This window comes from Podarcis raffonei, chromosome 17 (assembly GCF_027172205.1).
Source record: "Podarcis raffonei isolate rPodRaf1 chromosome 17, rPodRaf1.pri, whole genome shotgun sequence".
Taxonomy (NCBI): Eukaryota; Metazoa; Chordata; class Lepidosauria; order Squamata; family Lacertidae; genus Podarcis; species Podarcis raffonei.
Genome location: NC_070618.1, coordinates 33,566,016 through 33,585,719, shown reverse-complemented (window position 1 = coordinate 33,585,719; position 19,704 = coordinate 33,566,016). Strand labels below are relative to the sequence as shown.

The following is a 19,704-nucleotide window of genomic DNA, read 5'->3' as shown; positions in this document are numbered from 1 at the left end:
CTGGATTTAGACGGCGATTGGGCTGGATCCGGCCCCAGGGCCTTAGTTTGCCTACCCATGGTGTATTTGCTGCAGGTTAGTTTATTCATACATGAATTTCTCTACATTTACCACCATGCCTAGCTATCGCTTCACATGCCCTCTGCATCTCCTCTGGTCATTTGCAAAGTAGGTCCCTCATTTGCATATGGAGTTGGTCACTTTTCCTTCTCTTTTAAGAAAAATGCTTTTTCTTATCCCTCCATCACAGGGAAGGGAAATGCCAGCTTCTGAAATTCCAGAGAACAAGGCCAGGAGTGTTTCCAGAGAAAAACTAAACAAACAGTTCTAATCAACAGCAGGGAGTGGGTGGGAACGGTGAGCCCATACAGATTACAGGGAAATCCCCTCATAAGTTACCAAACTGGGGAAAAACACAACATTTCCTTCTCACATAAGTACTCATGCTCTGAAACCTTTTGGACTTGAGCCTTCGTTGACAGCAGCATCCATTCTTGCAAACCCCGTGACACAGATTAGTCACTGTGAAAAGACACTGTACTCAGTTGTGCAGTTATGTATTTTCAAACTCTGTGTGTAAGAGTCTTATTGTGGAGGGTGGTTTGGCTCTCTTGAGGTGATAATGCATTCCTTCCTTTTATTTGCATGCCACTTTTCTACCACAGCAACAAAAAAGATCTCAGCCCAAAGTGGCTTCCAACAAAGGAAACAGGAATGCATTTCAAAACCAAACAGTGCAAAATCCATTTCAGAAAAACAGCGAAACAACACAGCAGCAAATATAATAACATTAAAAAATTCCAGTTTTATAAATATAGCAGTGTTATAAACAACATCCGATAGCAAAAATAACAAGAGAGCTTTACAGTTTCACCTCGTTCCTAGAAAAATCCCTCGCAATCCCACTCCTGCGCCATTTTATAAGCCTTCTCAGGGTGGGGTGAAGGGGGATGTTGTACCAGAAAACACCCCGCCCCCATGATGTTGCTCTCTTCTGGAGTTATATTACAGACCTATACTTAAAAAGGCTTTGTAAACTTCCCGAAGGATCGGCCCGGGCATGTGTATTACTTTACAAAAGGCCCCTCTGATCCAAAGTCTTGCCAGTAGACTAACCCATTCATGTGAGTAGGGCATTGGCCTGTCAGAACAACCTGGATGCAGTTTATGGCATCAATATACACACAGCCCATGTGTTGCCTTTGTTAAGAACTTAACAGGGAAGAGGAGGAGAAAACTGGCTGCCCATGTCATTGCTTTTGGCTCCATCGCGGGTGGCGCTGTGGGTTAAACCACAGAGCCTAGGGCTTGCCGATCAGAAGGTCGGTGGTTCGAATCCCCACAACGGGGTGAGCTCCCATTGCTCGGTCCCTGCTCCTGCCAACCTAGCAGTTCAAAAGCACGTCAAAGTGTAGCACCCTGCTTGTGGTTAACGCTTAGCTGGAATGAAATATTCAACGCAGCAATAGAGAAATTAAAATAATAATTTATTTGTCAGACAAATAAATGAGAGACACAGTGGTGTATGGTTACCAAAGCTCTGCCCACTCCAGCCCTGATGGCCAGCACTTATATTCCCTCAGCCCAGCCCCCTTGCTCCTCCTTTGGCTGCCTCTGTCCAATCAGCCTGGTTGAAATTCCTATTGGCTGTTTGCTAGAACCAATCATAAAAGATACACCCATTTCCTATTACCTTTTATGGGAGACAAAGAGCTATATTTCCTTCTATCCATAAATGGCAGACAAGTAGCCATATAACATTTACCTCGACCAGGCACCTTAATTACCAGATAACCTTTGGCCCCTGCTGCCCTATTACCCTATTCACTCCAAAACAGATGGCTAATGGTTCTAATTTTATCTTAAACAGAGATCTTGGGTTCACCTTCTCACACACCATCAATGAAATAAGAATCTAACATAAGAATCTAACATTTCTTACTTTCTAAATCCTTTGCATACTTACATTTAAGCCAATATATTTCATACATTAACATATATAGCTTTTTAGAAGGAAAGACCTTTTCAAAGTAAGAAGAAACTTAAAAACACTTTCTTCAGAGAGAAGCCCCCCCTTTCCCTATTTCCATTAGCTTTTGCCCTTTTAACCTTAGGAAAATGTGGCTCAAGTCTCTAATGGGAGGCACAATAATTCTTACTATTTACCAACTTTTAATTGTGTCTTTGCAGCTTGATTGTATTCTGTAATTTGTATGGTAAGTGTGACCTTTTGCTCCTAGCCTGTAATTTCCTTTTACAACCCTGAGGCACTTGTCTCCTGCTAATGCTAATACAAATCAGAGGGGCCCTGTTTAGGAAGATAAACATATGCCAAACCCAGCTGGTCTTCTGCCTGGCATGAGAGATACAAACATTTGCAAATATATTTTTTAAGCTCATTTTAAAATACAGATCTTGATCTGATGCCTCAAAAGTGCAAGTAGATAAATAGGTACCGCTCCGGCGGGAAGGTAAACAGTGTTTCCGTGCGCTGCTGTGGTTCGCTAGAAGCGGCTTAGTCATGCTGGCCACATGACCCCGAAGCTGTACGCCGGCTCCCTCGGCCAATAAAGCGAGATGAGTGCCGTAACCCCAGAGCCGGCCACGACTGGACCTAATGGTCAGGGGTCCATTTACCTTTACCTTTTACAGTGGTGCCTCGCAAGACGAAATTAACCCGTTCCGCGAGTCTCTTCGTCTTGCGGTTTTTTCGTCTTGCGAAGCACGGCTATTAGCGGCTTAGCGGCTATTAACGGCTTAGCGGCTTAAAGAAAAAGGAAACAAACTTGCAAGAACTCGCAAGACGTTTCATCTTGCGAAGCAAGCCCACAGGGAAATTCGTCTTGCGGAACGACTCAAAAAACGGAAAACCCTTTCGTCTAGCGAGTTTTTAGTCTTGCGAGGCATTCGTCTTGCGGGGCACCACTGTATACCAGTCCAACCCTGCTGACATTATTGCTCTCTATCACCCCCCCTCCCTGCCCCACAATCTTTCCCACAGGCATTTTATGACATGGTTGACACCTCTGAATCAGTTTTCTTCTTCTTCCTTTTCCTGGTGTGCCCAGCCAAGTTCCTTGCATAGCTCAGAGTCTTTTATTTCAATTTATATGTCCCCAAAGGATTAGGTTCTCTTGGCGGTTTAGAAACATCAAATGTATACAAACACATCTAGAACTCTACACAACGAAACAGCAAAACCAGTTATAAAAATCAAAGTAGCAAGAACCATCTAAAATCAGTGTAAGTGCTCAGATAGCTCAGTGGGTAGAGCATGAGGCTCTTAATTTCAGAGTCGTGGGTTCAAGCATTTCAGGGGTTGGGCTAGATGACCCTCAAGGTCCCTTCCAACTCTACAATTCTGTGGTTCCAAGGTACAACAATTGAAAACCAACGTAATAGTAGCAAAGGGGAAACTGGTTCTGTTTAGACATAACACCACAAACCATAGCATACCCTCCAACATTTCTCCGACGAAAATAGAGACATCCCTTTCCATAATGATAATTTTGATATTTATATCCCACACATCTTACTGAGTTGCCCCAGCCACTGTGGGCAGCTTCCAACATATATAAAAACATTTAAAAAACAACAACCCTTCCCTATACAGGATTGCCTTCAGACAGCTCGGGGTTCAGATAACTTCATACCCTCCGACGTTTCTCCAATGAAAATAGGGACATCCTAAGGAAAAGTGGGACATTTTGGGATCAAATCAGAAACCAGGACGGCTTCTCTAAATCAGGGACATCCCTGGAAAATAAGGACACTTGGAGGGTCTGCCATAGTGAATCTTTGGCCTGCATACTCACTTTTCCTCTAGTACAACCATAAGGAGGAGACTGAAAATCTTTGCTTCCACTTTGAATTGACAAAACAGTTGCTGATATGTCACACGCACAAACTAACTGTGGTTAGTCTTATCTGTGGTTTAGAAAAACAAACCAACTTTTGCTTATGATTCTTGCTGGTTTCCCTAAACCTTATGTAACAAAAATCACATTTCTCGGTTTGGGCAAAACTGGTATCTGTGGTTAGCTGAAAACAGAAGATGAAACTCCAGTCTTCTGCATGCAGGAGAAGAAACCCAGAAGCCCACAAGTCCCAGCCTTTATACACATAATCGAAACCATCGCTTTACATGACATACAAGTCAGGTCAGGGTAAACTCTAACTGCAACATGCCGTATATTGTCAAACATTGACTCCACTTGTATGTCACGCTGCCCATTAGTACATACCAGATGCAAATCAGATACTGTCAAAATATATAATTTTCAAATGGTCTATAAATATCAGAGTCACCAGCTTCTGTAGAGCATTAACACCTGCAGTCGGATTTTGCAGATTTTGGGGAGCAATCTGGTTGCAGCTCTAATTTGGGTGAAGAGAATATTACAATCATAGAACGGCTCTTCTTTATTCAGAGGCCAGAACAGAACTGAACTGAAGGGCTCAGTCAGCCTGCTTATATAGAGCTCCAGTACCACGTTACTGTAACAACTTTCTAAAACTATCCAATCACTGAATGTCACTTTCGATCCTTCATTTGCATAACTATCTACAGTATCCCCCTGCTGGCCCAGGGTGAGAACTTCAGTACATAACAAGTCCAAGTCCTGCATGCAGGGATCTCAACAAAAGCATCCAAGACAGATGGCCAAAAGTCTGCATTTTTTAGCAACGCAGTTGTTGAACCTTTCCCTTCCAAATTATTTGGACCATGTGCACAAACTACTCGCTTAGCTTAGAGCCATAAATTCAAATTCTTATTTCCCTACTGGTCCTGGTCCATTTAACTGAGCAAGATCCCATGTTTTCCTCAAGAAAACATTCCTAATAAAGAGGCACCTTCTTCCACACCTTGACTGCTGCCTGCTCCCATCCTAAAGGTTGTTCAGGGTTGCTAAAGAATTTTAAATTTAAATATTGCATTTATAAACTGCAATTTCTTATAAAATAATAGTGGAAGAAGCTCCGAAGCAGGGGACTTGAAGAGAGCAATATTGGCCTGAATATAAGCCTCGCTTTTTTTCCAAATTCTGACCGTGAAAAGTTAAAGTGCGGCTTAAATTCATGACCTTACAAAAATTGGCTTTTACGATGTAGGATTTTCTTCTACATTTGCCATTTACAGGTGTAAGTGCCTGTGGAATTTTAAGGGAGCTGCTTATATTCGGGTATTGTCTTTTTTTCCCTCCCCCCTCCCTGAATTTTAAAGGTGCGGCTTATTTGCAGGTGCGGCTTATATTCAGCCCAATACGGTAGTTGTTTCTGGGGAAGAAGCAGACATTGAGGAATACGGGGAAGGATAGGAACAGAGTCTTACTGAAGGGAATACAATTATTTAGATTTGATCTTGAATGCACACTTACACAGTCTAATGTGTCCTTCCCAAACTGTTGTATCAAATCTTCACCATTAACACATATTAGACCCCAGAATAAAGTCTCTCTCTGTAAAAACAGTGGTAAGAAACTCTGGATTCACCTACATTTTCTCTCCTTCACAGAACCTTGGTTTCCTTTTATTCTACCAGAATCGGGCAGAATAAAATAGCTTCCTTGCTTGTAGACACATCTCCTGTTCTTTCCCCCTGCCATCTGTGAGAAAGCAAAACGAAATGTTCCAGCTACTGTCTGCTTACCCAGTGCTATGAAGAGGATGGGCTACTTTGGTGAGTTGCGGCATGAAATGTTCCTTTCATAAAGGAGCATTTTTCAAAACATATCACGAACAATACTTATCTGTGCAACTCTTTAATTTTGTCTTTTTACATCTTTCCTATGGCTGTACTTTGTCATCTGTGTTTGTGGGCCAATGGATTGCCGTACAGCACACAGGGTTGCTGTCAGGGCCATATTGGGGGGCAGCCCTCCCCACAATTTCTTAGAGTACAGTCATACCTCGGGTTAAATGTGCTTCAGGTTTAGCGTTTTCGAGTTACGCTCCGTGGCAACCCGGAAGTAACAGAGCACGTTACTTCCGGGTTTCGCCGCTCACGCATGTGCAGACGCTTAAAATGACGTCACACGCGGGGGCCGCTAGGGGCGCATTAGAAGATGGCTGACAATACCATCTCTCCGGCTCACACGAGGTAATTAAGAGGCTGATATGGGAGTATGCAGCCTCCCTTGTTACCCCAAGGAAATGGGGAACACTGCCTTGACTGCAGTTGCCATAAAACACCCCCAGATTTGAAAGAAGGGGGGTGAGGGCACTAGGCCTTGTGGGAGACGGCTCTCCCTGAAGCTGTCTCTGATCGCACATTCTGGTTGCAGGAGCTCAAAATAAACAATTAGAGAGAAGCAAATGCACATATTTCGAGTGAAGATCAGGAGATAAGACTGCTAATTAAAGTGATCTCTGTGAAGTGGAGCGACGGGCTGGACTCAACAATAAATCAAGAAGAAGATTCATCAAAGGATCGGTATTTCGGAGCGGGACTGAAAAGGGGGGGGGGACTTTTCTCTTTTTATTTTATGTGAGTACCTAACAATCCTCCCCCCAAGAATCGTTGCAATTACTGATTACAAGCAGGAGGATTAAGAACTGTGTGGAAATAAATTATTAAGCAAAGACATGGCTTGTGGGAACATCGGGAAAGGAATGAAAGCTCTTTGTGACGCAGTTATAAAAAAGAGATTTGTTATGGCAGACCTGGCCACAGGATGATTGAGGGGAAGGAGGACCATGGCTTGTTATTATACCAGACTGTGAGTTTGACCTGGCAGGGCCCCCTGAGAAAATTGAGGAGAGACTGGCAGGCCTGTGGAAATTAACGGACAGACTTTGGGAATGTTTTGTACGGAGGTGCGAAAATGGCGTCTGTCTATTTTGATATGGCTCTTGGAGGAGTGTAAAATCCACACAGGATATAACAACGTTTGTTTTCAACCCACTTGTGGAGACTACCAGAGATCACAAAGAAAGGAATATATGATAACAACAAGAAGATGAGGAAAATAACAAAGAGAAGATTGAACAGAACTGTGAATATTATTTTGACAGAACTGTGTACATTAAAGCAGCAGCAAGAGAGATGTTTGGATCCCTTTCTGAGCTTGAAGCATGGGTACCCACAACAAAATTTTTAAAAATTGGCTGTGTAATTTGGAATTAATGTGATTTGGAATTAATGTGATTTGATTGGCCTGTTAATAAAAATTATTTGGGGGGGGGGATGACGTCACACGCATGCGCGGAAGCGGCAAAACACGACCCACGCACGCGAAGACACACAGTCACATCTTACGTTCTACTCAGGATGCAAACAGGGCTCCGGAACAGATCCCGTTCGTATACAGAGATACCACTGTATGTGATTCTGCCATAGAGGCCATGAAATACCAAGTTGGTCCAACAGCAGCTTCAGCACAGATGTTGAAATAATTCAGATTTATTGTCTATGATGACTCCAACCACACACAAGACCTTGGGCAGCTTATTCACCTGTGCAGCTAGGTGGATGGTACTCCAACAGCATCCCTAATCCGTCTCTTAAAGTTGCAGGCTCTCTGCAAGGCAGAGAGGTTTGCCAGCGAGGCAGAACAAACTCCAATGAACTCGAAAGCTCTTTCGATTGCTTTGTTGAGGTCCCTTGGATCTAAGAATATGTGCAATTACTCCTTTCCACAAGTACTAAGGAGCTTACCCACAGGGATGGAGGAAGAGGGGTGCAGTGGGGGAGGGCCACCCCGGGTGTCACCACTGAGGGGGGTGACAAAATGCCAGGCGGCACTCACTACGGTACCTGCAGCGCACCCGAGCTGCTGTAGGCAGGCAGATTCCTCGAAGGCCCCACAGAATGTCCTGCACTGGGCACAGGGCACACCCCTCGCCCCAGGCGCCCAATCAACTTGCTCCGCCGCTGCTTACCTGCTCCATTCGATGCTCTCTCTTTCCCCTGCATTTCCTTGTAAGTGCACTGTCCGTTCTAGCTCAGTTTTAAGTTTATCCCTGAAAGCAAATGGGCACTTTCTTACATGTCTACACATTTGTGGCCAGGGAGAGAAGGAGGATATTGTTGATTATGTATTACATTGCATCCTGTATACTTCGCCCTTTTGAAGGAGATTTTGAAAGGCTTTTGAAAGAGATTCTTCAGTGAGTTTCCTTTAAACAACAGGGTATCAATTTATAGAGATAAATATGTTGCCTGTAAGGTTTCTATGTTTGCTGCAGCTGCCCAAGAGATCAGGAAAAAAAGTTATTGAACTAAACAGGTCCAATGCAGGAATCACCTATATTACAATGCATCTGTCAACTTCATTGATTAATGTTTTTTTTAGCAACCATCAGAAATTTGCAATTACATTTGACTGGCTACCTCTGCCTCCCGTCTCTGTTGTTTCCCTGTGTCCAGTTATTAGACCTGTGTTCCCATTCATGCACACTGATGGTGTGCTTTAAATGAATAAAAACTGAAAGAGCATTAGAAACATAGGGTGATTGGCAAAGAATTAACATGACACAACAGTAAGAAATCAATTCTTTATTTGGTACATGTACACTCTCCCCCCCCCTTTTAAGGAGAAATTGAGCAAAAAAACTAAGATGAACTTCAGGAGGGACGGTGTTCTTCAAACACTGACTCAAACCCATCTCATGGGCTCCAGTTGACATCTCCATCGTTAAGTGTTACAACCGAAAGTCATCAGTGTGTTAGAAAATTGAGATAAGTCAATGCACAGGTCGTGGAATTCTTCATCCTGGCATTCATCATCATTTGGCCATTTCTCAATCCAGGTATCCTTGCTAATCATGTAGTTGAAACTGGAAAGGGGAGAAGGGAAGATTTGAATCGGTACTCCACAGGTAAACTGGCTGACCTGAATGGAGTGGATGAATCCAGACATCAGCTGTCAGCTGATGCAGATTGGTGACAGGAGCAAGCCAGCAGTTAAAGCTGGAGTTAACTCTTTACATGCAAGAACACAACCTGCACAGACTTGGTGGGGTGTCAGGTCTAATGGGCGCAGCACCATGGATCAGTTGTCGAGACTGTCTCAGTGTCAATCTCACACCTATGCTGCCTATACTAAGCTGACAGGAGGTTCTGAAAGCTTTCTAAGGGAATTGGTGGCAGTGGGAAAGGGTCACGGTGATGAACTGTGAGTTATAGTGGCATGAAGTTCCACCAGAAAGTTAAAAATCAAAGAAGCACAAATGCTTATAAACATGTTTATAATAAGTGGGAATAAAGGAATTATTTCCCTATAGGCACTCCATGGACTTGATGGTGGAGGAAGCAGAGGATATGTTAAATAAATGAAATACATACTCAGTTTTAGTTTGCCACAGGTCACTGTTGAGGCTCCAGATTAGATAGTCCTTGTTCACCTCCAGATTCAGAGATTCATTGCATCTCTTGTGGCTGATAAACCTGCGGGGCTTGGCTTCTGGGTTTGCATCACTCCCTAGGAATCAGACAAAACAGGCACACGTCTGCGCTTAAATGCTCTGTGTGTAAGGTTTTCTTTTTGCCTCTGAGCTTTCCCTGCAAAAACATGCTCTCTGGTGCTCAAATGGATTCAACATCAATTTGGGTTTCCAAGGATTGCTGTTTGGTCCAATTGAGCTTTAAAGAGTGGGTTTTCAAGGGGAACGATCCAGAGGGGATGGGAAGTGTTCCGACACAGAACTTTAAAGCATGGGCTGTGTCTGGGAAAAGTGGAGGAAAGATAAGTGTGGACACGCCCCTATTGTGATCTGAGCCAAGATCCTATCTGAATGTTAAGTTTGGCTTATAAACATATATATATAAGGTCTTGTGGTAGTGTTACATTTTAATGTCAAAATGATTTGTAGTAATGTATGGGGGAGGTTTCTAAGTGGTGATGTCCCAACTTTGGACCTCCTTCACCCCAAGATACAACTGATACCGTTGCTGTTCAGCTTCAGGTATCAAGTAAAGACCGAGTTATTACTCATCAGAAAAGGGTTTGTTATTCATAATCAGGGTGGATTTCATTTAATTCAAATCAATATAAATCACTAGTCCAGGGGTCTGCAACCTTTAAGACAAAAAGAGCCACTTGGACCCGTTTCCGACGGGAAAAAAAACTGGGAGCCGCAAAACTTGTCATTATAAAAATAACTTTTTTGTCACTTTTTTATTATTTCTTTGTTTGACCCCTCAGAATTACTCCTCCTCATAGAAATAAACGTTAAATTAACAAGTTACCTTTTTGTGTGTGTGTGTTCTTCACTCCCCTTCAAAACAGTGACCAGCGTACATGCCCCCTTTCAATGCAGTGACCAGCATACATACCCCTTACAATGTAGTGGGCGGGCGGGAAGGTGACGTCGCAACGGTGCGTGACTAACACACGCACCGCCCCCATGCGACATCACAGCCAGTACAGCACCCGCCACAGTGGGGAGTGTCGGGGCGCACAATGCGCCTCCTCCCCTCGCTAGTATCCGCCCCGGAGCCGCGGCAAAGGTGTAAAACAGCCACATGCGGCTCTGGAGCCGCGGGTTGCTGACCCCTGCACTAGTCAGTAAGGCTTGATTTAAATCTTCTTCTTCTTCTTTTTACAAAAAGACATTGTTGCTGGTATAATCTTAATATTTACAACCAGATGAAGATTTCATTTTTGGAATAATAAATTTTCAGAGTAGTTTTTACAGTTATATAAAAAAATTACTGATTTGGTTATAGTGCAAGGACTGCTGCCTTTCAGGGAAGTTTCTGAAGAACCTTGGGGTCCCATAACAACGCAGACTGAATATCACTGGTCGAAAGCGAGTGTTTAAATCAAGAAATATTTTTATAAGCAGTCCCTGCTTTTGTATCCAAGGCATGTTTTTCTTAAGGTGGAAAATTCTTACCTGCTTTAATGATTTCCAGAACTTCCATGAAGTAGTTGTTATAATCATTTTCTTCTTCTATATGACTCAGCTTGGTTTTGTACACTTCAAAACAAAGACAGAGAAAAGTCATTAATTGATGGTTGCATGTTTTCCACATAAAAGGATTAACAAGTCATTCAGCTTGTATTGTGTTTTTCATGAAGGTCTATGCCATGGGTAGGCAAACTAAGGCCCGGGGGCCGGATCTGGCCTAATCGCCTTCTCAATCTGGCCCACAGACGGTCCGGGAATCAGCGTGTTTTTACATGAGTAGAATGTGTCCTTTTATTTAAAATGCATCTCTGGGTTATTTGTGGGGCATAGGAATTAGTTCATCCCCCCCCCCCATATAGTCCGGGCCTCCCATAAGGTCTGAGGGACAGTGGACTGGCCCCCTGCTGAAAAACTTTGCTGACCCCTGGTCTAAGCTCCCATCAGTGGCACCTCATCAGCAGTGCTGCTAACATTTCTGGAGAGACGGAAAATCTGTTTGCATTTTGGCCCCTGTATATACAGGTCTAATTCTAGAATACATAAGTTCTTTTGTGATAGATTGGAGACTCTACATACACCAACAAACTGTAATACAGTGTCCACAAAACAAGCCGCCATGTGCCTGTTTTCTGTGTTGTAGCAACTCACCATGTGGAGGGAAGCAGCCCAACCATGAGAAAATGCAAGGCAGCCACCCCCCAAGGGTTGCTAAGGTGCTGGTGGTCATTAACATGAAAACACATCCACTCCTGAATTTACAGGGCTTGGCAATCTAAACTTCAGTTACCATAATCCACTCCTGGCTTGCAGGCTGCTTCCATTCGTGCATGAACATCAACAGGGTTATCTGCATCGTTCTGCAAGAAGCAGTTGTCTTCGGGAGAAGAGGAGAGAGACAAATAATTACAATAAAAATAGCCCTTTCATTAAAAGTAGTCAGATCTCAAAAGCCTGCTGGAAGAAAAAGATCTTCACCTGCTGGCAAAAAGACATGAAGGAGAGAGCCTGTCTGGCTTCTCCAGGGAGCGAGTTCCAAAGTCCGGAAGCAGCCACCAAGAAGGCCCTTCATCAAACTACTGAAGCATCAACCAAGTCCAAACCCATCATTCGTGATTTTGCCAATTCTTGTAAAGACCTGATTCTTTTAATAGCAACCCCATCCCTCGCTATGCCACCTTAGATAATAGATACACCCTAGATTAATTCCTGTAATTCAGAAACCACAAATGTCTACAGGACCTTTGTTTCCATGCTGACCCAACCTCCCTGCATCCCCAGAGCTGTGTTTGGGTGCCTGGAAGCAGCATCTCTGCTTCGCCCCCTGCCTTACCTTCTGCACACCGGCAAACTTCGCCATGGCATATCTTATCGAGGAGGCCACTCCCTTTGGAGGGATGGTAGAACTTGGTGCATTGCTCATCTGAAAGGAGGAATGAAAAGAGAGGTCCTTACTTCCACACTGACACGCCTGTGTGGCTCACCGATTTAATTCCCTGGTGGGGGGGTTGATTCCAAAAGATAAGCCTTAGGAAATGCACAGAGCAGGAGTGGGTGACCCGTTTCTGCCAAAAGGAATACTAGTGGCACATCACCCTGACTAAATAAATAAATAAATAAATAAATAAATAAATAATATTTTATTTATACTCCGCCCTCCCCAGCTCAGGGCGGCTAACATCAATAAAATTACAATAAACCATAATGGGGGGGGAGGGACAAAAACAACAACAACCCAATTTATTAAAATACGGGTTAAAATACAATTTAAAATGCAGCCTCATTTTAATAGTAGCCCATAAATCAAAACTGTAAGGGGAGGGAAATATAAGGGTCAGACTGATTCCAAACCAAAGGCCAGGTGGAACAGCTCTGTCTTGCAGGCCCTGCGAAAAGATGTCAAGTCCCGCAGGGCCCTAGTCTCTTGTGGCAGAGCATTCCACCAAGTCGGGGCCAGTACTGAAAAGGCCCTGGCCCTAGTTGAGACCAATCTAACCACCTTGCAACTTGGGACCTCCAAAGTGTTGTTATTTGTGGACCTTGAGGTCCTCCGCGGGGCATACCAGGAGAGGCGGTCCTGTAGGGAAACCCATCAAGAGGGCTAATTTTCTACTGTCCAGTGTACAACCAGCTGCGTAAAACATGTTATCCCCCTTTTTTAACAGGAAGACACGCCAATGAAAATGTCTGTTACTATATATCTTATATGGCTGTGTGTGTGTGTGTGTGTGTGTGTGTGTTATATGGATCTTTCAAGATGTTCTATATCTGTAATGCCTAATAAAGGTTTGGAGGGGGGAAAAGAAAGAAAGAAAGAAAGAAAGGAAGAAAGAAAGAAAGGAAGGAAGAAATAAATATTCTGCCTTTCTTATGTGCACCCTGGATGGGTTAGTGGTAGAGCAGAAGAAACTAGGAACCAGGCCACCCTGGTTTTGTTCACTGCCCTTGGAAGGAAATTATATCTGGCTGCTTAGAGCAGGAATGTTGCTGAGCTGAGTGCTACTTGTGGACCTCTGCTTTCTTGACATTTGCCTTTTGTTCTCAGAATCCTTACTCCTATTTGGCTGGGTTCTAATATGCCGAGACCACTGGAAGAGCTGCATGTCAGGTTCAGGGAATCCAGCTTGTGTTTTATGTCCTTCAGTTCAACAAAGCCCAGAGTAGTTTCAGACTAAGTTTAAGGTCACTATCCTTCATGTAAAGTGTACATTTTGCACTAAAAAACTAGTAAACGACCCCTGGACCGTTAAGTCCAGTCAAAGGAGACTATGGGGTTGCAGCGCTCATCTCGCTTTCAGGCCGAGGGAGCCAGCGTTTGCCCACAGACAGCTTTCTGGGTCATGTGGTCAGCACAACTAAACCGCTTCTGGCACAATGGAGTACCGTGATGGAAACCAGAGCACACGGAAACACAGTTTAGGTTCCCGCTGCGGCGGTGCCTGTTTATCTACTTGCACTTTGGCGTGCTTTCGAACTGCTAGGTTGGCAGGAGCTGGGACAGAGCAACGGGAGCTCACCCCACCCGGATTCAAACCGCCGACCTTCTGATCGGCAAGCCCATTTTACACTACGGTAGTCATTACCTAGATTGTAATAGCTGTACACCTTGACAGATCCTGGCTGAATGAGACCTACTTCAAAATATTTGTAAGCTTTAAATTGCAAACATTCCTCCTCCGTGTGAGAAACCTAGGATGGGAAAACAAAAGAGAAAAGAAGTCTTTGGGTGCCAGCCTTTAAATGGTTACTCTCAACTATGCCAGTTATTCCTAGAAACTCTCCTGCAAGTATTTACCTTGTCCAGATAGATGATGAGGTTCCCTTTTTCAGACACGGCGTCGTTGATGTCAAACTTGGAGATGTATCTGTCGACTCCCTCAGAAAGCTGAACACAGAATGAGAACAATTGACATCATTGGCACCAAGGGTTGGAGTTAACCCAAGAATGCAACCCCTCAGGGGTAGAGCATTTCATCTAGAGGAAATTTGGAGGTGCCAGGCTTCAGATAGGCATCTGAAGGATTTCAGAGAGCCAGTGTGGTGTAGTGGTTAAGAGCGGTAGACTCGTATTCTGGTGAACCGGGCTTGCGTCTCCGCTCCTCCACATGCAGCTGCTGGGTGACCTTGGGCTAGTCACACTTCTCTGAAGTCTCTCAGCCCCACTCACCTCACAGAGTGTTTGTTGTGGGGGAGGAAGGGAAAGGAGAATGTTAGTCGCTTTGAGACTCCTTTGGGAAGTGATAAAGCGGGATATCAAATCCAAACTGCTCTTCTTCTTTCAAAAGAGGCAGAATGAATTTTCACACAGCTAGAGAAATTTGTTGGGGAAATTCCACAGAACTCTCAGTCATGCTTGCCAGGGCAGGGGCAATATCGAAGTTCCTGTATCTGTGATTGATAAGGTTCCCAACATCCCTCAGGGAGCTTTTGCCCATCCTTGAGCCGTTTCCCCTTGATCTCTTGCAGCCCATGGCTGCTAAATTTAACTGTGCTCCTTTAAATGAAGGAACTACTCTCAGCAAAGGTAAGACTTGCTAGGAACAGAGGCAGAACTGCAGCTCCTATTTGAGCCTCAGTCTGAGGATAACTCCTGCTAAAGTAACCTCTGAGCTCTGCTCTAGTAAGGATCCAGCCTGAACTGTACAAGGACACTAATACAAATCATAAAAAATAACAGATAATAAAAAGATGCCAATTTTGGCCAGGGTCACATTTACGCAGACCCCTGTCTTCAAGACTCTGTTGCATCTAGCCTAGTAAGCAGCTGTTTCATAGCAGGAGAACTGGTGGCGCACAGATGATAAATCCTATTCCATTCTCTCTGGATATCTGTTTAAAGTTTTTCACTGACTGTAGTGAATTTTCCAGTGCAATATCCTCAAAGAACAACTTGAGCAGTTGGTTTCAGCATCACTTACCCTCTTGAGATCTTCAGTGTCAGGTGCAAAACCAGTAAGCATGGAGACATCAATGATCGACATTGTGGCATCAACTTTACCAAGGTATCTAGAATCAGTGACAGAGGAAAAATGACACAGGAATGAATTTCATAGTTTAAAAATAGGTATGGTTTCAGTTCTGTCGGCTTCCCATATTAATGTTATTGCAATAAGCCAATTTTCAGGGTTTTAGGTTTCAACACTGAGAACCAGAGAGGATGAAGGGAAGTACAATGTGATCAACTTGGTTAATGCACAACACCTTGAAAGGATTTAGAATGACAGCTTCCCACAACCTCAGCATCCTAACAGTTTAAAACTGAATACAGGCAGCAGAAGTGAAAATATACCATCACCATGAACTTAACCCCTGTCCAGAAGTCTGGGTAAAGAGGTGTGCCTTTACCTCCTGTCTAAATGAAAATACCGTGGTACCTCAGTTTTCAAACGTAATCCGTTCCGGAAGGCCATTTGAGTTCTGAAACGTTCAAAAACCGAAAACTCAACACAGAAGCTTCAGTACGGAAAAATCAATATGTCTCAATCAAGACTCAGTACAGAAGCCGCATGGCATGTTTGACTTCTGAGGCATTTTCAAAAACCGAAGCGTTCACTTCTGGGTTTACGCCATTTGAAAACCGAAATGTTTGTCAACGTAGACGTTCAAAAACCGAGGTACCACTGTATTGTAAAAGCAAGGTGTGCCTCACAAGGAAGGCTCTTCCACTGCTGCAGGGCCACTGCAGAGTGTCTACTGAAGTATCTAAATAATAAGATTTTAAGTCACAGTAGGTTATTCATCAACTTTTTGAAATAGGGCAGCCCTACATTACACAGCTGCATAAGAACAAGCCTCACTCCTCGTCCCTCAGTCATTATACATCTGGCAAGCTGTCCACCTTTTTTAAAAAAAGAAGAAGAAAGGGCACACATAACTGAAAGAACACCTCCTCCCATATCAGTGTGTGTGTTTGTTTAGATCATGGGTAGGCAAACTGAGGCCCAGGGGCCTGATCCGGCCCAATCGCCTTCTAAATCCAGCCCTCAGACGGTCCGAGAATCAGCGTGTTTTTGCATGAGTAGAATGTGTGCTTTTATTTAAAATGCATCTCTGGGTTCTTTGTGGGGCATAGGAATTCGTTCATTTGGGGTTTTTTCAAAATATAGTCTGGCCCCCCCACAAGGTCTGAGGGATAGTGGACCAGCCCCCTGCTGTAAAAGTTTGCTGACCCCTGCCCTGGTTTAGCTCTCCAAAGGAAGTCCACTTGGAGGTAGATTTGTGGAGTGAGGTTTGCAATGCAGTGGCCCAGAGGGAGACTTTAAGAGTCAAAATATCCCCAACTCCTGAAGCGTTCAGACAAAGCTGAGTAAGTTATTTTTCATGCTAAGCCACCTTTGATGTTTCTCCTGGTTGTTCTTCTGAATGTTCAGTGATGACAACGTATGTCTATATTGAAAGTCCCCAATGCTCACCTGGTGCAGATTTTGATCCTGACTGCACCCTTGGCTCCCTTTTCCTGCCTGCTACCTTGAAATTGGGGGAAAGAGAAAAGAATTAGTCACTTTGTAAAATTCCATGCAGTGTCAATCTTAGGTGTTTTGCAGAAGAGCTAACAGGCTGGGTTGTCCATTTATGAAAAAGGGATTCGTCCATACCTGCCATTGCTGGCCTGCCCACCAACAGGCCCCTTCCTGAAGGATGCCATGCCCATGTTTAAACCAGGTGTGGGGACTTGTAGCATTCCAGATATTCTTGGGCCACAACCCTTCACCCCTGAGCCCTGGCCATGCTTCCTGGGACTGATGAGACATGGAGTCCAACAACTTGCCTCATCTAAATTCCCAGCCCGCATAATAGATCACAAGACATGGTGTATACACACCATTTGAATGGCAATGCCCAGAAACATTTGGGGGGGGGCTGGCCTCCTCAAATATTTTATGGGGGGTGGTGGAATACCTTAGCTCTAGCAAACCTAAGCCCACCATTCATACTTACTCAGCTGGACATTTTCAACAGAAACTTGCAGAGAAAAACTTTTGCACTGCTCTGCGGCCTCCTGTAGTTTTGCATTATACACCGTCACTATGGTCATAATTGCTTTTCCTTGACCAGATGCTTTCACAATGAAATCTTTATTGAGCTTGGTCTGAAAAAACAAAAAGAGTCAGTGTGCCTTTGGTTTGATTCTCTCTTGACACATTCAATTTTATTGATTGCTATTACTGTTTTATTAAGTTGTAGTAGAGGTGAGATATAACACTATGATGCAAGCAAACAGATGGCAAATCCACATTTTTGTGTAATTATAAAGTCCTCATAAGAAACTATTCACCATTCACCAGTGGCTAAACACTGCAAGGCAGCATACCAAAGCATTATTTTGTCAGTTTGCATTTCTTAGTACAGAAAGTATTGATCTGATGTGTAGAAGTCTTTCCTAATCCAATTAATTCAAGAGGGTTCTGGAAGCTTCTGTGTGTGGAAGAAACAAGCAGAAGGTTCATGATGTTTGGGATATTCCTTCAGAGAAGCTCAGTACAGCTGGTTTAAACTGGTTCTGTTATCTCTTTCCGTCAAGGTCATGCTGACTATAATAAGAGGCCAGAAGGAGCCTGGGTTTCACTTTCTCTTTCTATCTCTCCTATCCTTCTGGTGTGGTGTTCTGTATATAGTGTTAAGGTTTAGTCTTGTTATAAGTTATTGTAAGTTTAAGTTAAGTCTACTGCAACTGGATTTCTTCTGGACAGAGCCAGTCCTGAATGTATTGGGATTTGTGACCATTATGCGCATTTACCTTCAGTAGCAGTAAAGCTCTGCTGGATGAAATACAATTGCCTCTGGTCTATTTTGGGGGAATCCTGCAATGTGTTTAAGTTTTTACTCTGCTAACTATACAGTGGAATCCGCTCTGGATCAATAGTGAGTAGAATTCCATGACATATTTAGCAATGGTTATCTATTTTTTAAAAGCTGGCATTAAGTCAGTTATGGTGTTGAGGGCACTTCAACATGACATTGTAGAAAGTAGTTTCGGCCTACCCTGGCGTTTTATATCGTTGCGTTTGTGTTTCATTGACATTTTTTGTTGGGTCACACTCCTCCCCTCAGCTCTTGCAACAAGTCAGGTTCAAAATCTAGCCACAGAGTAATAAATAATCATTTCCAAAGGGGGAAATAATAAGTAAAATATCATTCGTTCAAAGGAAAGCTGTACCTCTGCCGATCGTACTAAGAGTGCGCTGTCATAGTCAATAGGGAAAGTAATCATCTCTCGACGTCCTGGCAGTTTAATAGAAACTGCCAGCTGTATCTCCTTATGGGTAGGGATGTCGATCTCATACTGGGCAAGAGCTTGGAAAACCATGACGGTTGCCTGAAACGGGAGGAAGAAGATGGAGTCCAATCAGTTCAGCCTGCAGTCATGAGCTGGGATGAGGCAGCCACCTCAGGCAGCAGAACCCCAAGAGGTGGTGCCCCAAGGGCACCTCACCTGCCCTTCCATCTCCACTGGCAGCAGAGAAGCAGCGGCAGCATTGGCGGCTTCGGGTGAGATGTTGCCGAGATTTCGCAAGACCTATTCCATTGCCCCTGCGACCAAGATAAGGGAGGCTTCAGCAGCAGGGCAGTGGTGGTGGCTCAGCACCTGCTTGCAGTGGCTATCTAGACAGGGACCTTAGCATAAAGGAAATGAGAGCAGAGAGGACTTCCGGTTGGTCGCCCGATATGGCGGACAGAGCTCTTTCAGCTGAAAGAGCCCCAGCGCTTTGAAGATTGGGGTGATCGCGAGAGCATTGCGGAACCCCGAAGAAACCCTCAGATTGAGCATTCTGAGGACCCTGGTGTTCTGGCGGGTGCCCTGAGCGACTCCCCTGCTCCCCGTTAAGCTCTAATAAGAGCCCCGAGAGTGAGCGGGGTCGGAGACGTGGGCACTGTGGAATCGACTCGCTTTCTCCACAGCGCAAAGCTCCGAGTCCGGCAATCATGAGTGACCAATTTCTCTGACTAAATTAAGATTTGAAAATTGGGAGTAAAAAAAAAAAGGACTTAAATTCGGACTTTTAAATTGGATTGAAAGGGATTTAAATACGGAGGTTGATCCCTTTCCGCTGAAACAAAAGTGAAAGCAGTGACAGCTGACCGAAGCCGTAACTTTAAAAGACTTGCTAAAAACTTTCAAGAAACAATTTTAAGCCCCTCTTTCTGCAGATCAGATATATGACACAGAAAGTCTGTGAACAGGATCTCCTACAAAGTTATTAATATCCGTTATGAGAGGCCCTGATTCAGTTTGGAGCAATTCCTTAACTGCACCACTTTTCAGATAAAAATCACCCCCTGTAAGCTATTATTTGCCCTGCTGATCAAAACATGTGGGTAGCTCTACGATAAAGGGGATAAGGAGGAAGCATC

The 19,704-nt window shown here is 44.0% G+C and overlaps 1 protein-coding gene across 1 annotated transcript in view; it reads right to left on the bottom strand.

Annotated features, from left to right (window-relative positions):
* The window catches only part of C3 (complement C3), a 132,922-nt gene that overhangs the window by 64,538 nt on the left and 48,680 nt on the right, over positions 1-19,704 (bottom strand). Inside the window, exons 30-40 of the mRNA XM_053371504.1 lie at positions 18,509-18,667; positions 17,290-17,440; positions 16,764-16,818; positions 15,270-15,357; positions 14,147-14,236; positions 13,935-14,040; positions 12,185-12,274; positions 11,642-11,728; positions 10,840-10,923; positions 9,287-9,422; positions 8,483-8,778 (exon numbers count right to left, since the gene is read on the bottom strand). Coding sequence (XP_053227479.1) covers positions 8,637-8,778; positions 9,287-9,422; positions 10,840-10,923; positions 11,642-11,728; positions 12,185-12,274; positions 13,935-14,040; positions 14,147-14,236; positions 15,270-15,357; positions 16,764-16,818; positions 17,290-17,440; positions 18,509-18,667 — 1,188 coding nt within the window. The 3' untranslated portion in view covers positions 8,483-8,636. Of the gene's footprint in view, positions 8,779-9,286; positions 9,423-10,839; positions 10,924-11,641; positions 11,729-12,184; positions 12,275-13,934; positions 14,041-14,146; positions 14,237-15,269; positions 15,358-16,763; positions 16,819-17,289; positions 17,441-18,508; positions 18,668-19,704 lie in introns of the transcript that reaches the window.